The following is a 20,761-nucleotide window of genomic DNA, read 5'->3' as shown; positions in this document are numbered from 1 at the left end:
CTCAGTGAAATCTACCACCATATTCTGTGAGAAAAGCCCATTTTACAGCTGGGAAGGCTGAGGTCCCGGTGCCACACCCAGGCCCAAAGAACCAGCACCGCGGCCTGGCCTGGCCAGTGTCTGACCTTTATTAAGAGGTGAGGTGGGGAGAGGGCCCGCCAGGGTGCCCACGCCCTCTTGGTGACCCCCCCATCTGGAGTTAAGGCTCCAAGCAGCAAGTGACAGAGGAGGGTGCCTGGCTCCAGCAGCCTGGGCCTGGCGGCGACTCCCCCAAAAACACCCCAGCTGGGCGGGTGCCTGGGGGCCTAGGTGAGGCTGGTGTTGGAGCTGCTGGTAGCACTGCCTCGCTTTTGCAGGCAGCGCACAGCACTGGGGACTTGCAGGCCTGTCGTCACCTGGAAGCTGCCACACCATACCTGAGGGACAGCGGGGGGAGGGGGGAGGGGCTCAGCTTCGAACCCCAGCGCCCAGCACCACCCTCTCCTCCCCCTGGGCCGCGGAGGGCAGCTCACCGTGAAAGCAGGCAGCAGCGGCTGTGTGAACCTGGTCTTGAAAGTGTGCAGCACTTGTTTGGTGCGGGCATTGTAGAAGGACAGGAGGCCTGGGGTGGGGGGGGCAGAGTGACAGTGGGACCGGTCAGAAGTGGGATGGGGGCAGACGGAGGGGACTCAGGCAGGGGCAGCCAGAGACGGCAGCTGGGGCTTGGGGTCACCTTGGTGGAAGTCACAGTGCACACCCAGGCAGTCGGGCACGGGGGCGTCCAGCACCTTGACCTTGTTGGCGTGCTTGGCCGTGAAGCTGACCTGCAGCCAATTGTTGACGTGCAGGCACCAGGAGGCGGCCGTCTTGCCCAGTTGCTCGAAGCGGCCCAGGCTGCGGTAGGCCACGCCCACGCCGAACGCCTTGCTGTCCGGCTCGTAGCGCACCTCCCAGTAATGCTCCCCGCCGTCGATCAGCGTGTCCCCTGTGGCGCAGGGCAGGAGGGGTGGGCAGGGGAACTGGATAGAACTGGGCCACAGATGCCCTTCCACAAAGGGCCAGCCCCCAAGGTGCTCCTTACACCACAGCTGCTCCCTGCAGATACTCCCCAGGTTCCTAGCTGTACCCCCCAGATACTCCTCAGGTTCCCAGCTATTCCCCCCAGGTACCCCTTGAACCCCAGCTATTCCCTTCAGATACGCCTCAAGTTCCTAGCTATTCCCTCCAGATACTCCTTGGGCCCCAGCTATTCCCTCCAGATACTCCTTGGGCCCCAGCTATTCCCTCCAGATACTCCTTGGGCCCCAGCTATTCCCTCCAGATACTCCTTGGGCCCCAGCTATTCCCTCCAGATACTCCTTGGGCCCCAGCTATTCCCTCCAGATACTCCTTGGGCCCCAGCTATTCCCTCCAGATACTCCTTGGGCCCCAGCTATTCCCTCCAGATACTCCTTGGGCCCCAGCTATTCCCTCCAGATACTCCTTGGGCCCCAGCTATTCCCTCCAGATACTCCTTGGGCCCCAGCTATTCCCTCCAGATACTCCTTGGGCCCCAGCTATTCCCTCCAGATACTCCTTGGGCCCCAGCTATTCCCTCCAGATACTCCTTGGGCCCCAGCTATTCCCTCCAGATACTCCTTGGGCCCCAGCTATTCCCTCCAGATACTCCTTGGGCCCCAGCTATTCCCTCCAGATACTCCTTGGGCCCCAGCTATTCCCTCCAGATACTCCTTGGGCCCCAGCTATTCCCTCCAGATACTCCTTGGGCCCCAGCTATTCCCTCCAGATACTCCTTGGGCCCCAGCTATTCCCTCCAGATACTCCTTGGGCCCCAGCTATTCCCTCCAGATACTCCTTGGGCCCCAGCTATTCCCTCCAGATACTCCTTGGGCCCCAGCTATTCCCTCCAGATACTCCTTCGGCCCCAGCTATTCCCTCCAGATACTCCTTCGGCCCCAGCTATTCCCTCCAGATACTCCTTGGGCTCCAGCTATTCCCTCCAGATACTCTACTGTCCCTGCTATTCCCTCCAGATATCCTCAGGCTCCAGTTATTCCCCCCAGATACTCCTTGGGATCCCAGGTATTACCCCCAGATATTCCTGAGAGTCCCAGCTATTTCCCCCAAATACCCCTTGAGCCCAGCTATTCCCTCCAGACACTCCTCGGTTCCTGCTATTCCCTCCAGACACTCCTCGGTTCCTGCTATTCCCTCCAGATACTCCTCGGTTCCTGCTATTCCCTCCAGATACTCCTCGGTTCCTGCTATTCCCTCCAGATACTCCTCGGTTCCTGCTATATCCTCCAGATACTCCTCGGTTCCTGCTATTCCCTCCAGATACTCCTCGGTTCCTGCTATTCCCTCCAGATACTCCTCGGTTCCTGCTATTCCCTCCAGATACTCCTTGGGCTCCAGCTATTCCTCCCAGATACTCCTCGGGATCCCAGCTATCCCCCCCAGTACTTCTTGGGGACCCAGCTATCCGCCCCCCCAGATACTCCTCAGGATCCCAGCTATTCCCCCCAGATAATCGTTGAGGACCCAGCTGTTCCTCTCAGATACTCCTTGGGCCCCAGCTAATTCTCCCAGATACTCCTTGAGGTCCAAGTTATCCCTCCCAGATACTCCTCGGGATCCCAGCTATCCCCCCCAGATGCTTCTTGGGGACCCAGCTATTCCCCCCAGATATTCCTCAGGATCCCAGCTATTCCCCCCGATAATCCTTGAGGACCCAGCTGTTCCTCTCAGATACTCCTTGGGGACCCAGCTATTTCCCCCAGATACTCCTCAGGATCCAAGTTATTCCTCCCAGATACTCCTCAGGGTCCCAGCTATTCCCCTCAGATACTCCTTGGGCCCCAGCTATTCCCCCCCAGATACTCCTTGGACTCCAGTTATTCCCTCCAAATACTTGGGTCCCAGCTATTCCCTCCAGATACTCCTCGGGCCCCAGCAATTCCCTTCAGATATGCCTCAGTCTCTGCTAGTCCCTCCAGATACTTCTCTGGCTTGAGCTATTCCTCCCAGATACTCCTCGGGGATCCAGCTATTTCCCCCAGATGCTTCTCAGTCCCAGCTATTCCCCCCAGATACTCCTCAGTCCCAGCTATTCCCCTCCAGATACTCCTCAGTCCCAGCTATTCCCCTCCAGACACTCCTCAGTCCTAGCTATTTCCCCCAGATACTCCTCAGTCCCAGCTATTCCCCTCCAGATACTCCTCAGTCCCAGCTGTTTCCCCCAGATACTCCTCAGTCCCAGCTATTCCCCTCCAGATACTCCTCAGTCCTAGCTATTTCCCCAGATACTCCTCAGTCCCAGCTATTCCCCTCCAGATACTCCTCAGTCCCAGCTGTTTCCCCCAGATACTCCTCAGTCCCAGCTATTCCCCTCCAGATACTCCTCAGTCCCAGCTGTTTCCCCCAGATACTCCTCAGTCCCAGCTATTCCCCTCCAGATACTCCTCAGTCCTAGCTATTTCCCCAGATACTCCTCAGTCCCAGCTATTCCCCTCCAGATACTCCTCAGTCCCAGCTGTTTCCCCCAGATACTCCTCAGTCCCAGCTATTCCCCTCCAGATACTCCTCAGTCCCAGCTGTTTCCCCCAGATACTCCTCAGTCCCAGCTATTCCCCTCCAGATACTCCTCAGTCCTAGCTATTTCCCCAGATACTCCTCAGTCCCAGCTATTCCCCTCCAGATACTCCTCAGTCCCAGCTGTTTCCCCCAGATACTCCTCAGTCCCAGCTATTCCCCTCCAGATACTCCTCAGTCCCAGCTGTTTCCCCCAGATACTCCTCAGTCCCAGCTATTCCCCTCCAGATACTCCTCAGTCCCAGCTGTTTCCCCCAGATACTCCTCAGTCCCAGCTATTCCCCTCCAGATACTCCTCAGTCCCAGCTGTTTCCCCCAGATACTCCTCAGTCCCAGCTATTCCCCTCCAGATACTCCTCAGTCCTAGCTATTTCCCCAGATACTCCTCAGTCCCAGCTATTCCCCTCCAGATACTCCTCAGTCCCAGCTGTTTCCCCCAGATACTCCTCAGTCCCAGCTATTCCCCTCCAGATACTCCTCAGTCCCAGCTGTTTCCCCCAGATACTCCTCAGTCCCAGCTATTTCCCCGGATACTCCTCAGTCCCAGCTATTTCCCCCAGATACTCCTCAGTCCCAGCTATTTCCCCCTAGATACTCCTCAGTCCCAGCTATTTCCCCAGATACTCCTCAGTCCCAGCTATTCCCCTCCAGATACTCCTCAGTCCCAGCTATTCCCCTCCAGATACTCCTCAGTCCCAGCTGTTTCCCCCAGATACTCCTCAGTCTCAGCTATTTCCCCCAGATACTCCTCAGTCCCAGCTATTCCCCTCCAGATACTCCTCAGTCCCAGCTATTCCCCTCCAGATACTCCTCAGTCCCAGCTGTTTCCCCCAGATACTCCTCAGTCCCAGCTTTTCCCCCTAGATACTCCTCAGGCTGCAGCTATTCCCTCCAGATGCTCCTCAAGTCCCAGCTATTCCCTCCAGATATTCCTTGATTCCCGGGTATTCCCCCCAGATACTCCTAAGCTTTATCAACTTCCTCCAGAAATTTATTCAGCCCAGATACTCCCCAAGCCTCAGTTACTCCTTTCAGATTCTCTACAAGCCCAAGCTACTCCTTCCAGACTCCTCCAAGCCATAGAAACTTCCTTCAGTTCCTCCCCATGTCCAAATACCCCTCAGTTCTTCCCAGAAACTAGATCATCCTCAAACCCTTGTTCCTGGAAGACTCATAGTGTTCCCACAGGCCTCAAGTCCTCCTCGAGTCCAGATGCTCCCCCTAGTTCCCAGCTCTGGCAGGGTCTAGAAGCTCCCTCTAGCTCCTGGCTGTGACAGAGTCCAGATACTCCCCAGGACTCAAGACTCCCTCCTCTTGCTCTGTGAATCCAGATTCTATCCAGACCCCAACTCCGCGTGGAAGGCAGGTTCTCCCAGGCCTCAGCTACTGCTGAGGCCAGAAGTTCCCCCAAGGCATTCCCCAAGCCAGATACTCTCCAGGCCTCAGCTCCTCCTGGAATCCAGGTGTTCCTCAAACCTCCATCACACTCTCCAGGAACCCTCTGAATTGGGATACCCCTTGGCTTCAGCTCTGTACACAATCCAGATTCTCTCCAGAGTTGAGATCCTCCCCAGGCCCCAGATCCAGGCTCTTGCCATCTCAGCTACTCCTTCACCCAATGCAGCTATTCCATGAGCTTCAGCTTCTCCTCATACTCTCGCCCCTCCCAGATCACAACTGATCTTTGTTATATCTCAGTTCCTCTCCAGATACAAGATGAACCTCTATACACATGTCTTCTCCAGGTCTGCTCCTCCCTGATCTCAGCTACTCCCCACACCACAAATTATCCAGGCCCTTTCCCAAGGATGATCTCTCTCTCTCTCTCAAATCTCAGCAACTCCAATGACAACTCCCTATATCTTCTGCTTCTCCCTAAAACTCTCACCAATCCCAGGTGCACCCAAGAAAATTTAGATCCTCATAGAACCATAACTTCCCCTTAGGCCCTAGCTTATCCTCATGACCCCAGCTACTCCCTAACTTCCTTCTCCCTAGATATTCCTGACCACAATGACTTCCTCATACTTTTAGCCTCTTTCTCCAGCTCTATTCTGAACAGTAGCGATTCCCCTAAAGTCCAGTTCCTCCCTTGCCCATCCTCCACTAACTCCAGCTTCTTCTTCACAGGATCCAATCATTCCTATGCTACTATTGACTTCTCTTCAGACTGTTTTCTCTGGCTCCTCCACATATCCTCAGGTGATCCCCCAAAATTCCTGCCTGGCTTCAGCTCCCCTACAAACCCAGTTGCTCTATAGGCAATGATTCTTTCCAGCTACTCCTCAAATCCCAGCTACTCCCTAAATCCCAGCTACTCCCCAAGTGCCAGATACTCCATGGAGTCCAGAAAATTGCCCCCAAGCTCCTGCCCAGGCACTGTCTGGTCCAGAGTCTCTTTCCTTCACTCCATAAATTCTGGCTTTCCCCAGCAATCCCTTATCCCGAAATATTTCCTTTTGGGCAGTGCCAGAACAACCTGTTATTCCGGGAGCAGCTTTGCTGATGGCTGCCTGTTTCCGCAGCCAAAGGCAAAGGTTCTCCCTCAACCCCCACCATTAGGCCCCTGCCCAAAACTCCCCTCTCCCCTTTCTTCTCCCCTTCCTTACCCAGAACTGTGTAGGACTCAGCGGTGAAGCGGTCCCGTCCCCCACGACCTGAGGGCATCCTCTTGGGAGATGGAGTACCTCTGTGGTGGGCAGGGAGTGGGCAGGCTCAGGAGGCTCAGTTCAACACTTATCTCTCCCACGGTAAGGCTACCCTAGTCCACCCCAGCCACTGTGGATGTTGGGTCAATCTCTGGCAGTATTTGGCTCTATCTATATATCGAGCACCTCACGTTTATGTCAGAACATGCCTGTGCCCTCCGTCATCTGGGAAACTCCTATTTAACCATCAAAACCCCACTCAAAACCTCCTCTCCCTTCATTCCCTCTCTGGGTTCCACCAGCCCCAGGTCCCCTCTCCACCCCAACTCTGACCACACTGGGCTCTGTGTCCATGTCCAGATTGATCTCCTCCACCAGAGACTTAGGGAGGGGAGGGGGCAGGCTACCTGGCTGGGGAGTTGATGGGAGACGCCGTCCGCCCCTTGCCATCTTTCTCGCGAGCCTTGATATCCTGTACCTTCCCGCCCATAGCGTCCCACTCCACGGAGAGATCATCCACCCGCAGGTTCTGGTGGGATGTGGACGCATCCAGGCGGAACATGAACGCTGGGGCCGGGCAGACGTGGGAGTCACAGAGATGGGGAAACCCGGAGAGACACAGAGAGAGACAGAGAGACAGAGAGTGACCAAGACAGACCAAGACAGGGACAGAGAATCAAAGAGCCAAGGAGATAAGAGTCCAAGACAGAGATAAGAGACTGACGAAGCCTCGGAGAGAGACAGATATAGAGATGGACAAGCAGAAGGACAACAGGAGAGACAAGATGGCAAAGGGTAGAGGGGACAGAACATGGAGCCAGAAGCGCGAAGGCCAAGGGTTGTTGCCTAAAAGTCTCCCTCCCAGGTCTGGAGGAATTTTCTTTTCTTTTTGTTTTGAGATGGAGTCTCGCTCTGTCGCCCAGGCTGGAGTGCTGTGGCACAATCTCGGCTCACTGCAACCTCCGCCTCCTGGGTTCAAGCGATTCTCCTGCCTCAGCCTCCCAAGTAGCTGGGACTACAGGCACACGCTACCACTCCCAGCTAATTTTTGTATTTTCAGTAGAGACGGGGTTTCACCATAATGGCCAGGCTGGTTTCGAACTCCTGACCTCGTGATCCGCCCGCCTCAGCCTCCCAGAGTGTTGGGATCACAGGCGTGAGCCACTGTGCCCGGCCTCTGGAGGCATTTTCAAGCCAATTGCACTACCCTGTGCTTCCATGGAGGACTAATCCCAAAAAAGGGGCTGGGCTACAGCACAAGGGAGTTAGGCTAGATTTCAGAGGGACTTCCTAGCAGGGCATGTGAAGGTGTCACTGTGAAAGGCTCCGGAATCAGTCTTCACTACTCAAATCTCATCCCCAGCTCTATAGAGGACTTATCTATTTTTTGGCAAAGAGAGAGTGTGTGTGGCTGTATATAAAAACCATCGAGATATACTGGGTAAACCTCAGAAGCAAAGGACAAAAACAGGGTTATAGCAGACACTCAGGCTAAGGAAGCCAACTGTGGATGGAGCTTTGAGCTTCCTGGCAGCCAGGGCAACCCTGCTTCGAGGATTCTCATGGTCTCTGGGGGCCGTGGGAGGAAGGGGCCATGGAGTTAGGGGTAGGACAAGGGTGGAATCCAGTCACCTGGTGTCTCCAGAGTCACCGGCTCAGAGAACTCTCCTGCAACTGCCTTGTTACAAGCCTTCACACGGAAGTTCATGTATTTCATGTCAAACTTGAGACCTGGTAGGCAAGACAGGCATTTCAACACTGTGTATTATTCCCTGAGACTCTGAGTCATGGGTTAAAGCTGTCATGTCCCACAGTGATTCCCAACGCCATTCTAAGAACCACCTTATAAACATCTTATCCAGCCGGGCGCACTGGCTCACGCCTGTAATCCCAGCACTTTGGAAGGCGGAGGCGCATGGATCAACTGAGGTCGGGAGTTCGAGACCAGCCTGACCAACATGGTGAAACCCCGTCTCTACTAAAAATGCAAAAAATTAGCCGGGCGTGGTGGCGCGTGCCTGTAATCCCAGCTACTCAGGAGGCTGAGGCAGGAGAATCACTTGAACACGGGAGGTGGAGGTTGCAGTGAGCCATGATCACGCCATTGCACTCCAGCCTGGGCAACAAGAACGAAACTCCATCTCAAAAAAAATAAAAAATAAAAAATAAACAAACATCTTACCCCTGAGACCATTCCTTGCCCTCCTCTCCCTGAGGGGCTATGAATTACTTGACTCCACCTCCAACCCACGTAGACCAATCAGGATGCTTTAAGACCCTGTCACAGTGATTGTTTCAGAGATTTGTACTGCATGACTGCACTCCAGCCTGGGCGACACATTTATTTGAGATTCTGTCTCAAATAAATAAATAATAAAAAATAAAAAATTAGTCTGGGTGCGGTGGCTTACGCCTGTAATGTCAGCACTTTGGGAGGCCGAAGTGGGCAGATCACTTGAGGTCAGGTGTTCAAGACCAGCCTGGCCAACATGATGAAACCGCATCTCTACTAAAAATATAAAAATTGGCGGGGGCGGGGGTGACACCTGTAATCCCAGCTACTCAAGAGGCTGCGGAAGGAGAATCACTTGAACCCGGGAGGCAGAGGTTGCAGTGAGCCAAGATCGCGCCACTGCACTCTAGCCTGGGTGACAGAGCGAAACTCCGACCCCCTCCAAAAAAATTAGCTGGGTGTGGTGGTGCACACCTGTACTCCCATTTACTCAGGAGGCTGAGGGAGGAGGAGCATGTGAGCCCAAGAGGTTGAAGCTGCAGTGAGCTATGATTGCATCACTGCACTCCAGCCTGTGCTACATAGCAAGAACCTGTCTTTCAAAAAAAAAGGCCAAGTGCGGTGGCTCACGCCTGTAATCCCAGCACGTCTGGGAGGTGGAGGCAGGAGGAACCCATAAGGTCAGGAGTTTGAGACCAGCCTGGCCAGCATGGTGAAACTCTGTCTCTACTAAAAATTACAAAAAACTGGCTAGGCGCGGTGGCTCACGCCTATAATCCCAGCACTTTGGGAGGCTGAGGCGGGCAGATCACCTGAGGTCAGGAGTTCGAGACCAGCCTGGCCAAGAGACCAGCCTGGCCAATAAGGTGAAACCCCGTCTCTACTAAAAACACAAAAATTAGCCAGGTGTGGTGGTGGGGGCCTGTAATCCCAGCTACTGGGGAGGCTGGGGCAGGAGAATTGCTTGAACCCAGGAGGCAGAAGTTGCAGTGAGCCAAAGATCGCACCATTGCACTCCAGCCTGGGTGACAGAGCGAGACTGCGACTCAAAAAAAAAAAAAAAAAAAGGCCGGGCACGGTGGCTCACGCCTGTAATCCCAGCACTTTGGGAGGCCGAGGGAGGCAGATCACAAGGTCAGGAGATCAAGACCATCCTGGCTAACACAGTGAAACCCCGTCTCTACTAAAAATACAAAAAATTAGCCAGGCGTGGTGGCAGGCGCCTGTAGTCCCAGCTACTCTGGAGGCTGAGGCAGGAGAATGGCATGAACCCGGGAGGCGGAGCTTGCAGTGAGCCGAGATGGCACCACTGCACTCCAGCCTGGGCGACAGAGTGAGACTCTGTCTCAAAAAAAAAAAAAATTAACCAGGCGTTGGGGCGCATGCCTATAGTGCCTGTAGTCCAAGCTACTTGGGAGGTTGAGGCAGGAGAATCGCTTGAACCTGGGAGGCAGAGGTTGCAGTGAGCCGAGATCAAGCCACTGTACTCCAGCTTGGGCGACAGAGCGAGATTCTGTCTCAAAAAACAGAAAAAAGAAAAAAGGGAAAGAAAGAAGAAAATAACCCAAACCCTCCCGTCTTTCCAAGCAATCAACAAAACAGTAGGTGGATTGCAAACGACCACATAAGCAGCTGCTTTCATCGGTATCCTTACTCCTGCACAGCTTTCCATGAATCCAACTTTCTGCCCTGAGGAATTCACTCACTAGGAAGTCTGTCAAAGGCAGGAAGCCATGGTTATAAAGCGTAGCACCTGGAAGCCTCGTAGTGACAGAAGAGATCTATACTTTGACCGTGGTGTTGGTGGTGACATGAATTTACACATGGGAGAAAACTGTGTGGAACACCCGAATGAGCGCGTGTAAAACTGGTAAAATGTGGCCGGGCGCGGTGGCTCACGCCTGTCATCCCAGCACTTTGGGAGGCCGAGGCGGGCGGATCACCAGAGGTTAGGAGTCAGAGACCAGCCTGGTCAACATGGAGAAACCCCATCTCTACTAAAAATACAAAAATTAGCCAGGCATGGTGGTGGGCGCCTGTAATCCCAGTTACTAGGGAGGCTGAGACAGGAGAATTGCTTGAACCCAGAAGGCGGAGGTTGCGGTGAGCCAAGATCAGGCCACTGCACTCCAGCCTGGGCGACAAAGCGAGACTCCATCTCAAAAAAAAAAAAAAAGGTAGAATGTGAGTCCACTGCACCCGTGTCCATTTCCCGGGTTTTATGCTGACTACATGGGTCCTCACTGTACTTTTTGTTTTAGTTGTTTTGGCAACTTCCTGTGGATCTATAATTATTTCAAAATACAAAGTTACAAGAAAACAAAACCAAAAGGCGGGGGCGCTTGGAGGAGGGATTTGAGGAATCCTATTTACAACAAATAAAAGGGGTGTGTTTATTTTGATTCTCAAGCAAAGGATAAGCCAATGGCTGTTTGCAGCTCCTGAGGCTGATGACTTTTCCCCCTGCAGTTAGCGTGCTCATGATTAACCATGTATGCTAATTACAGATAACTAGCTGGCTGATTACAGCCCAAAAGCAGCTAGTGAATGGTGATAGTCAAACCCGTCAGCCAGCCTCTCCCCGCCCCTCCGGGTTTCCCCTGGATCAGGATGGCTTTTTTTTTTTCTTTTTTTTTTTTGAGACGGAGTCTCCCTCTGTTGCCCAAGCTGGAGTGCAGTGGCGTGATCTCTGCTCACTGCAGCCTCCGCCTCTCAGGTTGAAGTGATTCTCACTCCTCAGCCTCCCAAGTAGCTGGGACTACAGGCATCTGCCACCATGCCCCACTAATTTTTTTGCATTTTTAGTAGAGACAGGGTTTTACCATGCTGGCCAGGCTGGTCTTGAACTCCTGACCTCAAGTGATCCACCCACCTCAGCCTCCCAAAGTGCTGGGATTACAGCATGAGCCACCACGCCTGGCCAGGATGGCTTTTTGTTTTGTTTTTTTTTTTTTTGAGACGGAGTCTCACTCTGTCGCCCAGGCTGGAGTTCAGTGGCGCAATCTCAGCTCACTGCAACCTCCGCTTCCTGGGTTCAAGCAATTCTCCTGCCTCAGCCTCCCGAGTAGCTGGGATTACAGGCGCCCGCCACCACACCCAGCTAATTTTTGTATTTTTAGTAGAGACAGGGTTTCACCATGTTGGTCAGGCTGGTCTCAATCTCGTGACTTCAAGATCCGCCCGCCTAAGCCTCCCAAAGTGCTGGGAGTACAGGTGTGAGCCACCACGCCCGGCCCAGGATGGCTTTTTAATCTCATGAGGCTTTCCCCCTTCAGACCCTACCTCCACCAGCTGGGTGGATTCCTTGGGTTTTTTTTTTTTTTTCTTTATTTTTCTCTCTTTGTTTAGTAGAGACAGGGTCTCGCTCTGTTGCTCAGGCTGGAGTGCGGTGGTGCAGTCATGGCTCACTGCAGCCTCCAATTCTTGGGCTCAAACAATCCTCCCACCTTAGCCTCCCTTGGTAGCTGGGACCACCATACTCAGGTAACTTTAAATTTTTTTTTTTTTATAGATGGGCTCTTGCTTTGTTACCCAAGCTGGTCTCCAGCTCCTGGCCTCAAGCAATCCTCTTGCCTCAGCCTCCCAAAGTGCTGTATCACAGGCTTGAGCCACCATGCCTGGCCAGCTTTCAATTTCTTGTAACTGCCAAGGAGGACCCCAAATACTTGGAGGGTGAATCCAGAACGCCAGCTCTAGGAGGGAAAAGATTATTGTCTGCTTTGTTCTCTGCTCCGAGGACAGTACCTAGCTATTTGGGAGGCTGAGGCAGGACTGCTTGAGGCCAGGGGATGGAGACCAGCCTAGGGAAATGGCAGGATCCCATGCTAGAAAAATATATTCATTATTATTATTATTATTTTTTTTTTTTTTTTTTGAGACAGAGTCTTGCTCTGTCGCCCAGGCTGGAGTGCAGTGGCGCAATCTAGGCTCACTGCAAGCTCCGCCTCCCGAGTTCACGCCATTTTCCTGCCTCAGCCTCCTGAGCAGCTGGGACTACAGGTGCACGCCGCCACGCCTGGCTAATTTTTTGTATTTTTTTAGTAGATACAGTATTTCACCGTGTTAGCCAGGATGGTCTCGATGTCCTGACCTCGTGATCGGCCCGCCTCGGCCTCCCAAAGTGCTGGGATTACAGGCGTGAGCTACCGCGCCCGGCCTATATTCATTATTATTATTTTTTGTTTTTTTGAGATGAGTTTCGCTTTTGTTGCCCAAGCTGGAGTGCAATAGCGCGATCTCGGCTCAGTGCCATCTCCACCTTCCGGGTTCAAGCAATTCTCCCGCCTTAGCCTCCTGAGTAGCTGGGATTACAGGTGCCCGATACCATGCCCGGCTAATTTTTTTGTATTTTTAGTAGAGATAGGGTTTCACCGTGTTGGCCACGCTGGTCTTGAACTCCTGACCTCAGGCGATCCACCCGCTTCAGCCTCCCAAAGTGCTGGGATTACAGGCATGAGCCACCGCGCCTGGCCACTGTCTCATATTTCTGATCCGCCTCCCCAGGCTGCTTCCAGACCCCATGAGCTTTGGGGATCGTCCCCAAGGCCCCCAATGACTGATGGCGAGACGGGAGGCTGGAAGAGGTGACTGTTCACAGCTGGGCGGAGCTGGCACACACTGCCCTTACCTGTCAGGGTGTACTCTGTCTGCCGGATGCCCTCGATGACCATCCAGGGCTGGTCCTCCTTGAGGCGGGGCGGGCCCTCGAAATTGGTCCGCCGGTACTCCAGCACGTAGTGGTCAATCTTGCTGTCCTCATCCGGCATGCGCCACACCAGGGTCACACAGTTATCTGCCACCAGGGACTCAGCCAGGTCGATCACGGGTGCGCTGGGCACTGACCAAGACGGAAAGGAGAGGGGGTCGGGATTCTGTGCCTGGTTCAGGGGGCAGGGGGCTTGCTGCAGGGCCGCCCAACCACATGTTGGACAATTTTGGGGGCATGGCCACAAAGGGGTTCCATGTTTGGCAGGGTGGAGACTTTTTTTTTTTTTTAGAGACAGAGTCTTGCTCTTGTCACCCAGGCTGGAGTGCAGTGGCACGATCTTGGCTCACTGCAACCTCCAACTCCCTGGTTCAAGCGATTCTCCTGCCTCAGCCTCCCAAGTAGCTGGGATTACAGTCGTGAGCCACCATGGCCCGGCTAATTTTTTATATTTTTAGTAGAGACAGGGTTTCTCCATGTTGGCCAGGCTGGTCTTGAACTCCTGACCTCAAGTGATCCACCCGCCTCGGCCTCCCATAGTGCTGGGATTCCAGGCGTGAGTCACAGCGCCCGGCCATGGAGACGCTAAGGTTCCATCAGTGGGTTGGGGGAGGGCTGAGCTTTCTTGGGATTCCATCATTTACAGGCAGAATTATTCCAAAATCTCTGCCAATGAGGGATGCGGCTTTCTTTGGGGCTGCATCATAGATAGGCTGGGTTCTCAGTCCATTTCTCCTCGGGGGCGTGGCCTTCTCAGGGCTCCACCCCTGGAAACAGGGTTTTCCCAGGAGCTACCATGTGGTGGGCGGGCCCTTCTCATGGCTCTATCCAGGGAGGAGGTCTCGGGAGGACTCCACTCCCCCAAGGGCATGGTATTCTCAGGGCTCCACCCCTGGGGACAGAGTTTTCCCAGGACCTCACCCCCTGGTGGGTGGGGCTTTCTGATGGCTCCACCCATGGGCGGGACTTGATGAATACCCCACCCCCACAGGACGTGCTATTCTCAGGGCTCCACCCCTGGGGACAGAGTTTTCCCAGGACCTCACCCCCTGGTGGGTGGGGCTTTCTGATGGCTCCACCCATGGGCGGGACTTGATGAATACCCCACCCCCACAGGACGTGCTATTCTCAGGGCTCCACCCCTGGGGACAGGATTTTCCCCCCCTGGTGAGTTTGACCTTCTCATGGCTCCACCCCAGGGCGGGGCCTCATGAGGACTCAACCAACCCCACAGGACATGGTATTCTCACAGCTCCACCCCTGGGTACAGAGTTTTCCCAGGATGTCACTACACAGTGGGTGGGGACTTCCCATGGCTCCACCCAGGGGCGGGGCTCCATGAGGACTCCACCCCCCACAGGGCGTGGAATTCTCAGAGCTCCACCTCCCCCAGGCGGAATTCAGACACCGGGCCGTCCACCTTACTCCAGGTCCTGTTTCAGGGCCTCCTAGCCTCCCAGGTCATTCCCCGGAAGTCCTGGCCCTCTAGTGCGTGTCCCTCTCACCAGGCAGGAACTTGAGTGCCTGTAGCATCTGCCGCTCTTGCGCGAAGTCCACCATGAGGTGACTCATGTTGTCACTGACCTTCGCTTTCAATGATAGCCGGAAGGCAGGGGCCATGGTCACTCTGCAGGAAGGAGGTGGCAGGCGTTGCCTGGGGGACCAGGCCTGGTCATCCGTGGCGCGAGGGGGCCCCTCCCCAGGGCTCCCGTCCAGGGCTCTGAGCTGAGACACCCTCACCAGGTGGCCCCTGTCTTCACACCAGGGGCAGGGAAGTGGGGTGGGGGCCAGACCCCAGTGTCTTACCCATCTTTGATTTGCTTGGCAGCCTAGAGAGAGGAACAGAACAACATTCAAAGATTTTTTTTGTTTTTGAGATGGAGTCTTGCTCTGTTGCCCAGGCTGGATTGCAATGGAGAGATCTCGGCTCACTGCAACCTCCGCCTCCTGGGTTCAAGCAATTCTCCTGCCTCAGCCTCCTGAGTAGCTGGGATTACAAGCACCCAACACCACACCCGGCCAATTTTTTGTATTTTTAGAGAGATGGGGTTTCGCCATGTTGGCCAGGCTGGTCTCAAACTCCTGACCTCAGGTGATCCACCTGCCTCAGCCTCCCAAAGTGCTGGGATTACAGGCATGAGCCACCGTGCCTGGCCCAAAGATTTGTTTCATTTTTTGTGGTTTTTTTTTTTTTTTTTGAGATGGAGTCTTGCTCTGTCGCTCAGGCTGGAGTGCAGTGGCACGATCTCGGCTCACTGCAAGCTCCGCCTCCCGGGTTCACGCCATTCTCCTGCCTCAGCCTCCTCAGTAGCTGGGACTACAGGCACCCGCCACCACACCCAGCTAATTTTTTGTATTTTTAGCAGAGATAGGGTTTCACTGTATTAGCCAGGCTCGTCTTGATCTCCTGACCTCATGATCGGCCTGCCTCAGCCTCCCAAAGTGCTGGGATTACAGGCGTGAGCCACTGCGCCCGGCCCAAAGATTTGTTTCTACCAAATCATAAAGCCACTCTACAGACATGAAGACTGAGGCCTCTCGAGGAAGGTATTTGCCAAAGTGTCCCTGCACTTCTGGACTGTGCCCTGAAGACAGAGGATGGCCAAGACAGGCTCCCATCCCCACCCCAACCTCCTGCCCACACCCAGCCCATACAGCTGGCAAATTCACTGAATAAAACTACAGGATGCCCAGTTAAATTGGCATTTCAGATAAATCATGACTATGTCCCATGCACTCTTTGGGATATACTCACACAAATGCAGTTCTTAGTGTGCACATATATACCCTTATACTAAAAAAGTATTCATTCATTTGCATTTCAGATCAACAATGAATACTTTTTTTTTTTTTTTTTTTTTGAGACAAGGTCTGGCTCTGTCCCTCAGGCTAGAGTGCAGTGTAACAATCATGGCTCATTGTAACCTTGAACTCTGGAGCTCAAACAATCCTCCCACTTCAGCCTCTCGAGTAGCTGGGACCACAGGTGTGTGCCACCACACCCAGCTAATTATTTTATTTTATTTTATTTTTTGAAACAGAGTCTCGCTCTGTCACCTAGGCTGGAGTGCAGTGGTGCGATCTCACTCACTGCAAGCTCCGCCTCCCGGGTTCACACCATCCTCCTGCCTCAGCCTCCTGAGTAGCTGGGACTACAGGTGCCCGCCACCATGCCCGGCTAACTTTTTGTATATTTAGTAGAGACGGGGTTTCACCGTCCTAGCCAAGATGGTCTCAATCTCTTTTTTTTGCGACGGAGTCTCGCTCTGTTGCCCAGGCTGGAGTGCAGTGGCGCGATCTTGGCTCACTGCAAGCTCCGCCTCCCGAGTTCACGCCATTCTCCTGCCTCAGCCTCCTGAGTAGCTGGAACTACAGGTGCCCGCCACCACGCCCGGCTAATTTTTTGTATTTTTTTTAGTAGAGACGGGGTTTCACTGTGTTAGGATGGTCTCGATCTCCTGACCTCGTGATCTGCCCGCCTTGGCCTCCCAAAGTGCTGGGATTACAGGCATGAGCCCCTGTGCCTGGCCAATTATTTTATTTTTTGTAGAGATGGGGTTTCACTATGTTGCCCATGTTGGTCTGAAACTCCTGGCCTCAAGCAATCCTCCTGCCTCGGCCTCCCAAACTGCTGGTATTACAGGCATGAGCCACTGCACCCAGCCTGAATGCTTTCTTTTCTTTTCTTTTTTTCTTTGTTTTTGAGATGAAGTCTCTCTCTGTTGCCCAGTCTGGAATGCAGTGACACAATCTCAGCTCACGGCAACCTCTGCCTCCCAGGTTCAAGCGATTCTCCCGCCTCAGCCTCCCAAGTAGCTGGGATTACAGGCGCCCACCACCACATCCAGCTAATGTTTGTATTTTTAGTAGAGACGGGGTTTCCCCGTGTTGGCCAGGCTAGTCTTGAACTCCTGACCTCAGGTGATCCACTGCCTCTGCCTCCCAAAGTGCTGGGATTACAGGCGTAGCCACTGTGCCCGGCCTGGACACTTTCTTGGTATCAGTATGTGCTTTTGCCAACTATCGCATGGGTGGGCTATACTTACACTAAAAATGTGCTTGTTCACCTGAAATGCAAACGTGACTGGGCACACTGTTCTTTACCTGGCAGCATCAGAGGCACCCACCTGAGGAAAGTCCTCGCTGTCCATGGCCTGCAGAGTCTGGTTGGCTGTCTCCAGAAGCTCCTCGGAGCTCTCCAGGGCCCGCGTGCAGGCAGCCAGCTGGTTCTGTGGATACCAGGCACCAAAGGAGGGGACAACTCACCCCACTGCCTCAGGCCCCCTGAGGGCTCCCCACCCCATTCAGAATCCAGGGTACCATGCCCTTCTCGAACTCCAGGTGAGAGATGGAGATTGGAGCCTTGAGCGCCCCACCAAATGGGGCTGGGCTGGGCTCGGGGAGCAGAACAGAATCCCTGGGGAATCCCTTCCCTAAAAACACATAAGGCCGGGTGTGGTGGCTCAGGCCTGTAATCTCAGCACTTTGGGAGGCTGAGGCGGGAGGATCACCTGAGGTCAGGAGTTCAAGACTAGCCTGGCCAACACAGTGAAACCCTGTCTCCACTAAACATAGAAAAAAGTAGCTGGGTGTGGTGGTGGGCACCTCTAATCCCAGCTACTCGGGAGGCTGAGGCAGGAGAATCACTTGAACCCAGGAGGCGGAGGTTGCAGTGAGCTGAGGTTGTGCCACTGATCCAGCCTGGGTCACAGAGAGAGACTCCATCTCAAAAACAAAACAAAACAAAAAAAACTCACATGAGCCAGGCGCAGCGGCTCATGCCTATAATCCCAGCAATTTGGGAGGACGAGGCAGGAGGATCGCTTGAGCCCATGAGTTCAAGACTAGTCTAGGCAACATGGTGAAAACCAGTCTCCACCAAAAAATACAAAAATGAGCTGGGCGTGGTGGCACCTTCCTGTGGTCCCAGCTACTTGGGAGGCTAAGATGGGAGAATCACTTAAGCCTGGGAGGCGGACGCTGCAGTGTGGCATGATTGCACCACTGGACTCCAGCCTGGGTGACAGAATAAGACTCTGTCTCAAAACAAAACAAACCAAAAACTCACATGCCCAGGCCACACCCGAGCTCCAGGGCTCTAGATTCCCCCTGGGACAGGAATCTGGGATGTCAGGAAGTTGCCCAGGAGGTCTGGATGCAGCCTGTGTGACTCCAGCTTGGAGTCTGAGTGACAGCCCACGGGAGCCATGGGTGGTGTTTGAGTGGAGGTGATACCTTCAGATCTGGGGGGCCAGTGGGAAGGGCTGAGAAACCGGAGGCACTGAGTGAAGACAGGAGGGGAAGATCTGAGCCAGACTCGGGGACGCCGTGATGGAGAGGGGATTCAGAGAGAGCACAGATGGGCCAGGCGCGGGGGCTCATGCCTGTCATCCCAGCACTTTGGGAGGCTGAGGCGGGAGGATCACCTGAGGTCAGCTTGGCCCACACGGTGAAACCCCATCTCTACTAAAAATACGAAAATTAGCCCGGCATGATGGCGGGTACCTGTAATCCCAGCTACTTGGGAGGCTGAGGCAGGAGAATCGCTTGAACCCAGGAGGCGGAGGTTGCAGTGAGCCAATATCATGCCACTGCACTCCAGCCTGGGCGACAGAGCGAGACCTTTGTCTCAAAAAAAAAAAAAAGAGAGAGTGTACAGGTGGATGGAGGGGTCAGGGGAGAGATCAGAAACTCGAGAGCACCCAGTTTTTGGAGGAAGATGCTGAGGTCAGCTACGTTCTGTTGAGTAGGAGGGGTGGGGGGAGAGGAAGATGCCCTCAGCCCTCACCTGCAGCTCGTAGGTGCGGCTGGCACGGTCCTGTTTTATCTTCATAAGCATGCCTTCTTTCAGCTCCTCCAGGAGGGAGAAGAGGGACTGGAACTCTGCTTCGAGGTCCTCCTGCACCTTCACCGAGTTCGCCTGGGTCGGAACAGCCAGAATCGGCCACAGCCCGTGTTCAGAGAGGGAACCCGAGACCTCCCACAGGCATCAACAGCCATGGGCCAGTTCCTAAGGCTGCACTCTCCAGCTTCCTCCCCTCCCCTTACCTCCCCGGGACTGCCCCACCGCCTTCACCTCCACGTTCAGCAGCATCTGTTTCAGGGAGTAGATAAAGCTCTGAATTTCTTCATTCTTCACAGCCAGTGTTTTGATGATCTTCCTCAGGGCCTCCTGCACCACCGGAAGTGTGGACACACACAGGTGCACACACACGTGCGCACACAGGTACACACACGTGTACGCACATGTACACACGTGCACACACATGCACACACGTACATAAATGCACACGCGTGCACACACACGCACACACATGCCCGCACACACACGGCAGGCAGGTGAGCCCGTCAGCCTGGCCAGGCTCCCTGACCCGCGCTCCCCTCCAGGGATCCAGAGAGGAGATGTGGGGGCTGCCACGCTATTGAGCTTGGGCACCAGCCAGGAGGTAAAGCTCCGGGCTGATACAACTCACCCATAGCAGCTGGGCGCCCTAAGCTACCCCATATTACAGGAGAGGAAACTGAGGCTCACAGAGAACCTCTCAGGAAGGGACAGACCCTGGCCCCGAACCAGGCGTGCTTGAGCACAAAGGCTACAACCCGATACCTACATCCTGAAGGTGGGGCGTGAGGGGCTAGCCTGAGGACAGGAAACCCCAGAGGAGAAGGATGTCTGCTGGGAAATGGGCTAACCTGGGGAAACGGTTCTCGGTGGAAGGAAAAACCCCAGGGAGGTGGCATAGCCTGGGATAGGGGCTAGCCTCGGAACAGGGGTGGGGCCTACCTGGGGGAGAAAGATAAGCAAGGAGAAAGAAATTACCTGGGCAAAGGTGGAACCTGGGGGCCAGGGATGCGGGGGCGCCAGGTAAGCGGGGAGGGGGCAGGGAGGTCTTGGGGAAGGGCAGGGGATTCTGGGAGGGAGGATCCCGCTCGGGAGCCTCTTGCTCTGACCCAGGCTCCAACCTGCTCCTTTTTCCTGGGGCAGGGTCGGTGGGGTCCGCACTGCGGAGCTGGCGGGGCGTCTTCCAGGGGTGGGGCGGGGGGCCGGGACGCCTGGTCCGCGGCCAGGAGGGAGGGCGTGGGGGATGGGGGTCAGGGATGGGACTGGGATACTGGGCAGGGTGGGGGGGCGTAGAAGGCACGTGCCTGGCCCCAAGCCAAGATGTGGGGGGGCTGCGTCCCAAACTGGGGTAGGGGTGCTAGATCCGGGCGGGGTCGCGAATGGGGTGGGGCCTCAGCCGCAGAGCAGCTGGGGCGGAGGCGGGGAGGGAGTGGGGGCGCTGCGGCAACACCTGGTCCCCTTCCCCGCCCCCGACGCCCCTGCGGGCCCGCCCTGCTCACCCCGTCCTACCCTCTGTTCTTCCATGGCTGCAGCCCAGGTCACCCCGGCCCGGCCCGCGGGCCCCGCGCACGCTGGGTCCCCAAGCTGCCTTTGCCGCGGCCGGTAGCCAATGGCCCGCCGAGCCCTCGCCGCCGCCGCGCCCCCGGTTAGCGCTCCATCACCGCGCGCATTGCGCAGGCGCACCCGCCGCGGCCGCCTGGGAAATGTAGTTCCGCGCTGGCCTCGCCCAGAGCCCTCACATCCAGCGCCTGGGGCTCACTGGG

The 20,761-nt window shown here is 55.0% G+C and overlaps 1 protein-coding gene across 5 annotated transcripts; it reads right to left on the bottom strand.

The window, feature by feature from the left end:
* Positions 1–107: 107 nt before the first annotated feature.
* Positions 108–20,672, bottom strand: FSD1 (fibronectin type III and SPRY domain containing 1). Of its 5 annotated transcripts, none has more exons than XM_003819276.5 (13): positions 20,508–20,672; positions 19,233–19,328; positions 18,945–19,076; positions 17,284–17,385; positions 14,963–14,985; positions 14,662–14,783; positions 13,079–13,288; positions 7,851–7,949; positions 6,626–6,785; positions 6,180–6,259; positions 713–964; positions 513–601; positions 108–416 (listed from the first exon to the last, which is right to left on the bottom strand). In XM_003819276.5, exons 1-13 carry the CDS (start codon positions 20,520–20,522, stop codon positions 306–308), a joined length of 1,491 nt encoding a protein of 496 aa, XP_003819324.2. In that variant the 5' UTR covers positions 20,523–20,672; the 3' UTR covers positions 108–305. The 5 variants fall into 5 exon arrangements, 4 of the variants coding, with proteins under 4 accessions (XP_003819324.2, XP_008970876.2, XP_008970875.2 ...); XM_008972628.5 differs by having other exon boundaries at positions 804–964; XM_008972627.5 differs by having other exon boundaries at positions 20,498–20,635.
* Positions 20,673–20,761: the final 89 nt, after the last annotated feature.

This window comes from Pan paniscus, chromosome 20 (assembly GCF_029289425.2).
Source record: "Pan paniscus chromosome 20, NHGRI_mPanPan1-v2.0_pri, whole genome shotgun sequence".
Taxonomy (NCBI): Eukaryota; Metazoa; Chordata; class Mammalia; order Primates; family Hominidae; genus Pan; species Pan paniscus.
The sequence above is the reverse complement of the archived record's forward strand: the minus strand, read 5'-3'. Positions and strand labels throughout refer to the sequence as shown.